Genomic DNA, 12,596 nt, shown 5'->3' with positions numbered 1-12,596 from the left:
CCAAGTCTCATAGTAAGCAGTCGTTCCCCACAAAATCTTTTGTCATATCTAATTTTACCTGGGAGAGAGCAAAGAGGAACGAACTGGAGTCCATTCTTCTCACTGCCATTAAGAGGCAGGGGAAGCCAACTGAAATGCAGGGAATTATTTCTAAATGTGAGAAAAAGGTTTGTGCAGTGTGAGTGCTCGAGTACAGGAAGCGGTCTTCTGAAAGGCTGTGGAGTCTCCATCCCTGGAGATGCTCAGATTCCAGCTGAGCAGTGCTGTTAGCAGCCCCCTCTTACTGACCTCACTCTAAAACACTGAGTTGGACTGGGCAAACTCCAGAGATGCCTCCCATCCTCAGCTATTCTGTGATTCTCCAAAGTTGTTACATGATAATATATTTCACTGTAATAATGAAGGTATGTATTAGTGAGAGGGTGAAAGTATCCCCTACTTAGCATCCTAACTGAGACCAAATACAAACGGACAAAAGCACGAGAAATTGTCAGTGACTGGTGGTGTTTTGTTCTGACTACTACAAAAATTTAACCTTGAATGGGATTAATTCAGTTATTTATTTGCTGCCATGTAAATATGTTGACTTAAGAGCACTTGTACTTCTTGAAATGAATATGTATAGAATATATTAACTTATGAACCTATTTATAAACCTGGCTAAAAATACCAGTACATACATGCATGTGGCTGCATGCTAATTTTAATCTATTTGAGGATGGGAAGTGATGTGACTATAATAGCCCACAAATGACACTGCAGAGTTATGACAGTTATTTCCAGGAAGACATCAACACTGTGCCCAGTAGGAGAGAATTAATACGAGTAAAGCAGAAAATAACTTAGAGAGAGATTGCAGTGCAGCTGTGTACCTCTGTGGTGCTCCCAAGCCTTGAATCCCATATGCAGGTTTGATTCTTTGTTTCAAACAGCATACATTAGGAGTGGACATGCTTCATGGAAAAGTGATGAAAGTGTTCAAAAACATGAAAAGGCTTCTAAACAGGTGACAACTCAGTACATCAGTACACAGGAAAATTTAGGAAAACAGTGGTGTACCAAACCATGCATAACAATGGCATAGTGAATAGGAAGGCTCACACCACAGTTTCTGTCAGTAGCAGAACTTTTGGCCATCAAACGCAGGTACTAATTCAGAGCAAATACAGAATGGTGGTTCTTCATGTAGAAGGTGAGAAACACCTTGGAATTCCCTGACAGAGGATGTGGAAGGGATGAAGAGGTTTAGGTGGGCAACTGGAGAAGTACTTGAAAGAGAATCCAGGGGCTTAACAGACAAACCATGTAAAGCTCAGCTTTTTAAAGGCATACCCTTTGGAGCTTGGCAGTGCTGTATAGTACTGCAGTAATCGTACACTTGGAGAGTAGCTCATTTCAGTAGGCTTTCTCTAGTTTCTGTATCAGATTACAGATTACAGAGAATCAGCTGAGCCTCCCTGCCCATAAGTACTTGGAGAGTCTTTTTCTTTGGTGAGTATAAGAGTATTTTACATCAAGTATCATGACTCGCAGATAAAGAGAGATAGAACTATTGCCTCACCGTTTCTTGTGGCATGTGAAAGAGGAAAGTGCATCGCTAATGAAAAAAGAGCTAATTGAGCCTCCCTGCATTGACTCATGGTGTTCAAACAGGAAGGAACAGCCCTTCACAACCATAGGGAGCTTGTAGGACTCACTGCTACGAAATTCAGTGCAAATAACATTTCTTTCATAGCATGTATTTATAATGATATTTTGAGGTTAAAGTTACCTTTTAGTATGTTCTGGAATAAACACTTCTGTGAAGAAAATGCTCGTCAAGTATGGTACATCTGAGAAAAAATAAATTTATTGATTAGGATACTAGTTTTGAACTCCAGAGGTCTACCTAATCCCCAGCTCTGCTAGGGGGCTGCTGTATAACGTGCAGGATTTCTGACAGCATTGAGCTCTGAGGCTGCTTAATGTGACACTTGCTTTACTTCAGAAGTTCTGACCATTAATAAGTCACAGGTCAAAGTAATATACTGGATGTTTCGGTTTTATCCCATCTTGTTACTCATAATTTTTATAGCCCTTCACTAGCAGAGGCTTCTCCCTAAATGCTTTTTCTTTTCAAAGCACTGAGGAAGTGCTTATGACAGTATTTCCAAATTTACAGACCTTGAGAACAAGACAGATTAGTGGGTCTCAAATCTTTTCTGATACCATTGGCAGTTTTAAGAAAGCTGACTTAATTATTTTTTTATTGTTCCAAGACACTGAGGAGGCATCCATAACTCAGAAGGTTCCAGACTAATCTGCATTTTGCAAAACAAGAGGCGGAGATGTTTTTAGGTAGAAACAATAGAGTTTACAGATGTCCATGTAGTGAAAGATGGAGCTGAGATTTGCGTCTCCAGTGACAGCAGAAACCCAAGATTAGTTACAGAAACATGTTTGCTAATTTTTCAAAGGTATAAATATACAGATAGATCTTTTGGTAGACAGATAGATTCCTGGACTGCAATGTTCTCTGCTTTACAACTGATAAGACTATTTTGTTTTTCCAGTTCCATTTCTGTACTGTGAGGGTGGCAAAACATTGGAATGAGCTTCCTGGAGAAGTGGCTATAAGTCCTATACCTTCCAGTTCAAGAGTCATTTAGATAATGTACTTTAAGTCTTGGTTAGCTTTGAAGAGATCAGGCAATTGGATTTGATTTTTGAAGGTCCCTTCCAGCAAAACTATTCTATCTTCTTTTTTGAAACCCCCCTGTCCTCTTTATCTCCCACCTTTGTCTGTCTTGGAAGATGTTGTGATCTACTGGTTGTTTGCTTTTGCTTGTTTATCTGTTTGTTACTGTAATTTGAAAAACCTTCCCTTTTTGTGCTTTAGGCTTCTGATACACTCTTGTAGAAGCATCAAACGTACCTATGTCTCATCAGTTGCAGCTGAAGCTCTCATCACCTCCTTCATCACATTGCTGGATTGTCCTTAAAGGCAGTTGTGTTTTGTACCAATTTGACTTTCGCGCTGTGTGCACATGTGTAATAGAAAATATCTTAGACCTGAAGGGTGAATCATGTACATAATGATCCTGTGGAGAAATTAATCCTGAAGAGTTCTGTTCAGTGTGCCGTTTCTCTTAAGAAGATTTATAGGACGTGGAGGCTCCATGTACTGGAAAAAGTTGTAGGATGTATGTGAGGTGATGTGGAATACTACCATATAAGTATGAGTGTTGCTATGGAAAAATGGATAAATTCATATGGTGAAAAGAAAACACATCTGTCTGGGAAATTTGCCATAGGGCAGGGGGAAAAAAAAAGAAGAAAAAAATAGAGTTTAACTAAAACACGATACAGGAGGATCCAAACAGGAGGGCTGTTTAAGCCAATTTCAGATGCTTTGGCTGCTTTCACTCCCAATATTCGCCAGCCCTGTCGCATTGCTATTTGAAATATTTTCAAGATGGCAGCTTGTTGAACTGAGTTGTGGAATGCAGCCAGCAGACCTAGGCCAAGGAGAAAGGGCAGCACCCTAAGAAGAAGTCAGAGAATAGAGGTTGGAGATGGAACCCAGCCTGGATGCAAGTAGAATGCTAGTGTGGGACACATCTGTGCCCAACATGAGATGAATTTCGTCTCTCCCAAATTACAGGCTCTTGTAACATTTGCCAGAGCAGTCTGACACACTTAAATGTACTGTAGCGTTGCACAGTATTGAACGGAGAGTAACTCTCAGCGTTTTCTATTGCTTTTTCACCTGGTTGTATGTGCTAAAAACAAATAGATCAGGCACCAAGAAGACATTTTATTAATCAAATCCTTCATAGGCGTGACTTAAACTGTGCACTGAAGGTCAAAACGCTCAGGTCACAGAGGGAAGTCCTTTTGTTCAGTGTTTGCCATTGAAAACTTCCTCTCACTCCTCCACCAGGCATATACAAAGGCTACTGTTGTTCATAGGAAGCCTATTTATAAAGAGTTCCTAGAGTGGCACCAGTAACTTGAGTTGTCTTGGGAGATATCAAAAATACATGAGGATTCCTGAGGTGGGGGAGGAAGTTAATGTGCTTGCTCTGACACATAAACAGTTGGATATTTTGTACTAGTTAAATCTTTCATCTCTTGTCTTGCGGCGTTCGAAGATCATAGCATACCATCTGGAAGGATGATGGCATGCCTGTATGCAGCATACTGCCGTGTGTCAGGGGACTGGCAATAAAAAAAATCTTTGCCTCTTCTTGAAAGTTCAGAAAGAGGTAAAAAAACGATAAAGGTTTTTGTCAAGACAGCAGGATCTTCCTTGACAAATGCCCAATGAATTTTGTTTCCATCTTTACAGCATTATATTTATCGTTGTTGGCCACATCCTGTTTCTGTCTCAGGCAGGTACAGTAAAAGCTAAGAGCTACCTTTGAAGATGTGGTAAGAATTTCACAGGTACATATGCTTCAAAATTGAATTTGAAGAGATCTGGAAATGAAGGTAGCAACTATTAATCCTTGTTTCTTCTTTGCTGGAGTTTGTTTGCTAAACTTCCCAGCCAGCTGTTGGAAGACTAGGTCATACCATCAGAAGGGCTTGACCTTTACAACTGAGCCTTTATCAGGACACTTTTTATTTTGAACTTATTGTTCCTTCATCAAAGTAATATAATTTATGAAGCATAGGTGATTTTTTTTCGTTTAAATGGCTACTTAGTAGAACTTTATCCAAATTGATCTATTTTAGCTGTAATTATATAATATGACATAAAAATTAATGTTGAGAAAACCATCACATGCTCAACTGTAAGAAGTAGGAAATTACTCCTTTTTGGAGCTGGAAGATTCATCTTCATTGATTCTCTGTCCCTCGATATCCTTATCTGTAAACCTTATTCTGGAGGATATTTTGAGATACCTAGGGATGCCAAGGAAGGAAGGTCTACATTTGTTGGAAGTTCACTTCCCAGAAAGAGAATGGTATATGAAAAAGATGGCTAGTTTAGAGAAACTTGTAGCTCAGTAGGTGTTGCAGGAAAAGCAGGAGTTGCCAAGCTGGGAAATATATCAGCAGCGTCCTTAGTATCTGTGCTACTAGAGGAGTAGTTAAATAAAAGTTGCAGAGCATGGAAAGAAGCAGAGCATGCCCATGATGTGGAGAGCTGAGAACTGTGCTAAGGGAGTTTGACCTGAGTGTATTTTCCTTCTTTCTATCAAGATAATTTGAGGAGGTTCCCATCTACAGCAAACTGAAAAATTGATACTGATAGAATCTTGTACAGATCCCACATCTGTTTTGCATCGAGCTACCTCTAGAACATCAATTAAGGGCAGCTACCCAAAGCAGCTGTCCCCACACCTATTGGTCAGAGAAGCCAAGTTACAAGTAACTTGACTACTGCAAATGACACTGTGGTTCACTTTTTCAAATACAATGTCCTTGTGGTTTAACCTGACAGGTGACTGAGCATCACACAGCAGTTTGCTCCCTTCACCCTCTTCCCAGTGAGGTGGGGGAGAGAATTGGAAAAAATAAAATAAAATAGAACTTGTGGGTTGAGATAAAACTATTTACTATGATAGATAAAAGGATAATAGTTAGGACTATGTGTATGTATATATATACGTGTGTGTGTGTGTGTGAATGTATATAACAGGTATATAACAAATGATGCACAGTTGCTCACCACCCCATGACTGATGCCCAGCTAACCCCCCCCCCCCCCCCCCAAGCAGCAGAAGAGAGTGAGATGAACTCCCATGCCCTTCAAAACTCCTCCCGTGTGATATTATATGATATGGAAAATTCCTTTGGCCAGTTTAAGTCAGCTGTCCTAATTCTGTTCCCTTCCAGGTACTTGGACCATTCTCTATCAATGGTCTGGACTTTGTACAACACTGCTTAGCAGCAACTATAACTACCGATGTGTTAACATTGTTTTTCTCCCAGAACCAAAACATAGCATCATACCAGACACTGAACAAATCTGTCCCATCTGACACTAAGGCAATAGTAATGAGCAAAAAGCAATGCAGTCTTTCAGCCTTCCTTAGAAATGTCAGTGAGTCAGTTACCCAAGGACTTATATGTTGATTTAATTTTGATTAATTAATTTACATTCATTTAGACTACTATGATCTTTGAGTGCTTGGTGAATTCTTAGTTGTTCCTCCTTTGTGTTTAGACTGATCTCTTCAGTGCAGGGACAATTTCTTGCTATGTATGATATGCAGAAGTCCTATATGCAGACCTCAGAAACTTCAGAGTATTATTGGAATTCAGCATTACATGGAAATAAAAAAACAAAACATTTTAAAAAACTAGTGAAGGAGTTTACAGGAAAGAGTGATTTCTAGTCTTAGGAGTTTTGTCTGTGTGAATATATAGATTTTCTTCACTACAAACTTAGCTTGGCCCTTTGCTAATTATCAGTGCTGGAGAAGGGAATTCACTCGTATTACTGCTTGCTTACTGGTAGCCTGAACATAAAATGCAGAGTCACAGTCTGGGTTTGCTTTCTTTTTTTCTTTGTCCTGACAGAAAGATTTCGGGATTTACTGCTTCTACAGTCGAATCAAGATGCAGAGATTCTGCCCATCTTTCAGCAGAGGAACTATCCCAAGTAAGTAACACTGTCTTGTCAGAGTTATAATCCTTACCTCTTTGCAGCTGAGGAGGGCAAAGCATTCATAGCACTTTTGGTGCAAAGTGCTAAGGCAGAGCTGTGCTAAGGCAGAGCCACACTTGCACTGAGATTTTCAGTCTTTCAGCAGTGTCAGGAAGAAGCAGACATTCTCTGCAAGCACGCCTAGCTGTCAGGGGGAGGTGGTGGCAGAGTGCAGACATTAAGCTGCCTGGATCAGTCTGGTGGAGCTTTGTTTCACTTGGCACTGCGTGTTGACATAGGCAGATGTTTTGTCAGGCTAATCCCCACTCTTCTCATCTGGGATTCCATCATTTGCAGTGACAGATTCCCTTGGATTTTAACAGGCCCCCTCAGGAAGACTACAAGCTCTAGAAAATACTTTTTGCTGCCATTTTTTATAGATATACATGCAGGCAAAACAAAAAAAATTGTGTTGTGTGTTTTTTCATTGTGTAATTGTATTGATTCAGTCCCTTTCTCTTAAATGACATACTTGAATGAAACAATAAGCACTGCTTGCTATATTATTTTTAAAAAACTGTGAATTTCAATAAAGTTTTGGAAAAAAGCAATGAGGGGAAAGGAAGAAGAAGAAATAGACCTCACATTAATTGTGGCCACAGTGAGCCATGGAGGGAAGATTGTGTGGGATGAACAGAAGGAGGAAAAGGAAATATAAATATCTGGAGACAAGCCAGCAACAATGATGGCAATCAGCAAAATTATTCATTTCAATCATCATTATTTTAATCATTAACTGGTTCCTGTAATACATAAGAAGCCAGTGGAGCTACTTGCTAAATACAGCTCTTAAAATCTAATAACTTTTTTAAAAGCATACAGCAGATAGAAGAGCTGAGTGCTGTGAACTAGTCACCTCTTCACTGTAAATACTGGAAAATAAAAGCACTCAGGTGAATCCTTATTCCCAAAACAGTGAAACTTTTGCATTGACTTCAAGGGTGAAAGGATTCTATCCCCAGTTCTATTTTTTGCATCACCTATTGTTATTGTTTTACTGGACTATCATGGAGGTACAATATATGAGACTCTGGGAGATACCTTAAGTTGTCTGCTCTGCTTGTTTCATTAGGACTTCCATGTATTATTACCTTGGTCTTTCACCTGTAGGAGCACTAGAATAGTAATTTTTCCATAGTAGTAAAAAGCTTTGTTTAGCTTAAATGTTTTCTGTCATGGTGTGGATGCTGTCAGACTGGCCAGAGAAGGAAGCTTATCCTCCTTACCTCTGTACAAATCATTCACAAGCTACCTGAATTTCCATGTTCGTATGCAATTTATTGCTAATATTGTTGTCAAGTGCAGCAGACTAGCATTATCAAATCTGTGGGGGAATGAGTATCTGTTCTTCTCTGCTCAGTCCATGTTACAGCTCTTTCAAGATCATACATGGAGCTATTTGAACTTAAGTGGACCTGTATATGAAATGATAAATGTTTTCAGCCATATTACTTGGGAAGATTGAGTGATTCCCATAATGCAAAAAATGAGTCACACTTTGGCACTTGATTGATAGAAAATTTTGCATATGTTGTTACAAACAATAGATTTCTGCTTATAGCATCATTAATCCATGCATATTTGCTTGCTTGCTTACAGAAATTTATCGTGTATTTACAAGCTAGTTGAATACTGTTGACATGTCCTAATTTCCCTGGGGGTTCTTTTTCAAGTGAAATCCTTGTGTTCGGCAAGGTAGAAAACATGTTCATCTTCATGATATATTCTGTCTTATTCGCATTTCAGTGTGCTCATTTTTATTAAAAGATCAGTCAACAGAAATCAAGATAATTAGCAGACACATCTCATAAATGAGGGTTCCTTGACTTCAGCTAAGCAGTCATCATTTGTACCATGTAAGGATCTGAGCAGTAAGGTCATTTTAATGTGACCTTATTGTGGAACACAGGATGAAACCTCAAACACTTATGAATAACCTAAAGATATGGAAGGTTAAAAATAGAAGAGCAATTACAATAATGTTTTAGATGAATAGCCTGAATGAGCAAGGTTTAGGAGGTAGAATGAGCAAAAGTTTGCACGTATTTGAGAGACATATACCAAAAGAAGGAGGTGGGAAAGGAAGGTGATCAGTATCATCCAGGATATTCAGAGTTACAGTAGAAATATTAAAGGCAAAATGAGCCAAGTATAATCCATCAGTTTCAAAAGAGGTAGAAGCTTTGTCTTCTGGGCTGACTTATGTTCTTGTTATATTAAGATCTGAACTCCATCTCATGAAACAGCATGTTAATTTTGAGTATGTGTTTGTTCTCCAAGATGTCTGTGCACTGGAATATCTGGAAGTACTTTTGTAGCATATACAAACACATTGTTCTGAATTCTTTAGGTAAATATGTCAGTTGTACTTTGCGGTCTTGGTTGATGCAGGAAGAAACGTTAGATCTTTCGATGACCCTTGTGTTTGTCTGAATTTATTCTGCTGTTGATGACTAAATTGAATACCTGCTCTGACACATGAGGCAGGTTATAGAGGACCCAGAGCTTACAAAGATTCAAGCTTGAAAAAGCCACTTTGCACATTTCAGTGCTTCCTTGGCTTAGCTGTGTATGTCCACAAGTAGCATGGCAACTTGAGCACTTGTTATCAGTGCAGCCCATGGGCTTAGATGGAGCACTACACCAGCACTTGCTTTTCATATTGAGCTTGCAGAGTGGGAGTTCAGCATCATCTTGTGCTTCTTTCACATGACAGTGCAACTGTGTCTTGGGAAAACTGCAGTTATTAGGGAAGAGTTATGGGAGTATGTTCTCCCATAAATGCCTGCAGAGGAGTTTCATAATGAAACATACTGTACTACATAGGTTACTGAACTTGGGGGAGAAGTCCAGTCCAGGCAAGTCTTATCCATATCTCAAGTGAGCTTCAGAAGATGAAACTGGACATTACTGGACCCTCATCAGGAAACTCTCCATCCACAGTAAAATGTTTGGTGCAGAAAATCTGTTTCCTAGCTGACATGAAACCATTCCTGTCTGTGGGAAGTGACATTCTGAACACTGAAGAATAAACCTGCAACTGTGGGCAGCCAGACAGGCAGGGTCTCATGTCAGCCTCCAAATGGTACCACTTGGGAAGATCCTCAGCCCTCAAACCAAATTGCAGATGTGCTTGCAGCTTTCTTCTTCATTCCCTCACCTCCACGAGCCTGCAGTGGACCCTGAGGTGGGCCACACAAACACGAACACAGTCAGGCGTATCAACAAGTTGAACTTGTTGCAGTGAGTCTTGTCCTGACCAGTCACTTTGACAGCGAGCACTAAGACTCGTAAATTTCTTAAAGGACCTTTTAAAAATATCACTCTTCAGGTATTTCCACAGGAGTTTTCTTGAAGTTGAAATCAAGTTTGTACATTGCCTGTTTGCCTGCATAGCCCAGGAGTTTCATACTGTTTATCACATTAAATTACTCATAAAATGCAAAACATGCTGCAGTACTAACACAGGCTGCAGAAGGTTGGGCCTGAAAATGTTGTAATGCCCATTAATCAGATCCAGCATGTGGCACTGAGCTTAGCCAGCAGTGTGTTCCTAAGTTACTGACTGGCACCATGCTGATTTCCACTGTCATACTGTGTTTGACCTTGACGTTAGCTGGTCTGTCAGAAGGGAAGGACAAAACACGTGGAGAAATGTTATAAGTCTGAGAGTTAGGAGTTAAGTTGGTAGGTTACAAGGGCAGGAGTGAGGCCAATGCTGCACAAAACTTCCAGTAATCTCCCAATATTTAAAAGAAGATTATAAAATAGGAAGAAATCCAACTTTTTACATGTTAGATAGTGACAGGACAAGTGAGAATGTCTTTAAACAAAAGGAGGGAGATTTAGATTAGATGTCGGGAAAGTTTTCCACTGAGAGGGCAGTGAGGTGCTGCCCAGAGCTGTGGGTGCCCCATCCTTGGAGGTTCTCAATGCCAGGCTGGATGGGGCCCTGGGCAGTCTGATTTCTTGCTCTAGTGGTCCGCATCCCAGCCCAGCCCGCAGCACGGAGGTTGGAACTTGATGATCTTTGAGGTCCCTTCCCAACTGAAGCCATTCTGTTATTCTGTGAAAACTCTGCTTGTGAGGAATGGGTCGCAAGTGCTGTTGGCGTTAAATCTTTTCAGCAAGTTTCTGTTTTTTCTCAAAAGTGACTTTTGAGATTGCAGATGCATTTTTTTTATTTTCAAGATACTACCAAAGTACTCAAATATGTGTGTGATTTTTTAGAGGAATTATTTGTTTGTTTTTTTTTTCCCCTTGGAAATATTCATTCTTATCTTCTGTGGGTTTGGTGGAAAAGTGATTCGTAAACCTTTAGATCCACTTGCTTCAGTTGCTTCATGTATGTATAGCATGAATTTCTTTAGCATCAGTTTCCAATCTGCCATTTCATTGTACCACCGTCTGCCAAACAAGGAAGCTCTACAGAAAGTGATACCTCCGTATGAGTGGATAGAGGTCATTTAATAACACAACTTTCTCTTGAACAAATTAAATAGGCAAAACTTTGTTGCAGGGCGAAGTTCTGTAACAGCTTATGCTCTCTTTTTAAAACTGTGCCATTCTTTTTGTTTGTTGTTTGTTTTTTTTTTTTTTAATTAAGAAACATGGAGAGGAATTTCTTTTATGCTCGTATACAGAAATAGCAGTACTTCTTTATGGATAATTGAAAAATGACTGAAGCTGAACACTGTATTAGTATTTAACTGAAATAACAAGATGCTGAACTTTGGAGGAAAAAAAAGAACCTAGAAGGTATAATAATATAAAAGAGTATTCCAAAAATATGTAATTTCCATCTGTCACAAACTTATAAGCCTTTCTTTGGTATATATTTTTCATAAATTAAGGTAGACTTGGTGTGCACGTACCAAAATACTGGTCATTTTCTTGTCACAAAAAACAAAATTCCAAACCCTTACCTTTATATATATGTAGGCTCAAATATATATCTTTGAAGGTCATCTTTGTTAAGGTGTTGAAATTTTTAGCTCAAGCAAAGCCAAATGATGTTATTCAATTCTAATCATGGAGCAGTCTAGACAAATAGGCGGCTGAAACTGAGTGCCCTGAACTGTTGTGCCATCTGGCTCCCAATCGCTACTCATTTTAATGATAATGGATCTGTGATGGATTCGTGCCAATTTACTACAGCCTGAGGCTGGAGCCAAGAAGCTTCTAAAATTTCATAAATACCCCAGAAATAAATGTTTTATCTTATTTGTAACTGTCTTGAGAATGTTTTTCCTTTTAGAGAGAAAAGTAATTTGTGGCTAACTAGAAAAAGCAACGAGTCCTGGCATGTGGCTCCTGGAGGTTACAGTGCATAAACATCATATATGTGGAGGTTCCCCTGCATCCCAGATTTACTACTCAGGAGTAGTCAGCAAGATCATGTCCTAGAAACCCAGTTCAGTTCACATTAGAAGCAAAGGCAACATCTTCCTTGGTGTTGTGCAAGGGATAAAAGTATGACTTATGCCTTTGTCACTCACTCTTCATTATAAGGCAAGTTTTATAATTTAAAAAAAAGGAATCAAATTTAACAGTGATTTTCTAAAATTGGGTTTCTGTGAAGTGCTTTACAAAAGGTATTCTATGTTGTTACAGAAATAGAAATACACCAGAAATAGGAATCAGGTCTTCTGCTGTCTTTTCTGATTTGTGCCTTTGGCTCTTTGATATAAAATAGTATTCATCCTGTTTCCAGCTACAAAAACACATGGTCTGCTTATATTGCTGAAATCACATAGGAAGATACCAAGTGAAGGAGCTTTTCAGTAGTGCCCACACAAGCAGTACAGTGCTTTGTGTACTGTACTGAGTGCTCCAAGCGTGAAAACTTCTGTTTTAGAAGTGCTCCAAGATTTATTGCAAAATGCAGGCTGGAAGCTAACTGTCTCACAGCAACACTGAGCCCTCAGTAAGCCTGAGTCTCAGGGAACTCAGAGCA

At 39.4% G+C, this 12,596-nt stretch overlaps 1 protein-coding gene across 1 annotated transcript in view; it reads left to right on the top strand.

The window, feature by feature from the left end:
- Window positions 1-12,596, top strand: part of NOX4 (NADPH oxidase 4) — a gene marked incomplete at both ends in the record, with an annotated part of 103,278 nt that overhangs the window by 59,885 nt on the left and 30,797 nt on the right. The window contains one exon of the mRNA XM_079549175.1: window positions 6,514-6,595. Within this exon, the coding sequence (XP_079405301.1) occupies window positions 6,514-6,595 (82 nt within the window). The remainder of the gene's footprint in view (window positions 1-6,513; window positions 6,596-12,596) is intronic.

Source organism: Tetrao urogallus, assembly GCF_951394365.1.
Source record: "Tetrao urogallus genome assembly, chromosome: 1".
Lineage (NCBI taxonomy): Eukaryota > Metazoa > Chordata > Aves > Galliformes > Phasianidae > Tetrao > Tetrao urogallus.
This window is presented reverse-complemented; position numbering and strand designations above follow the sequence as displayed.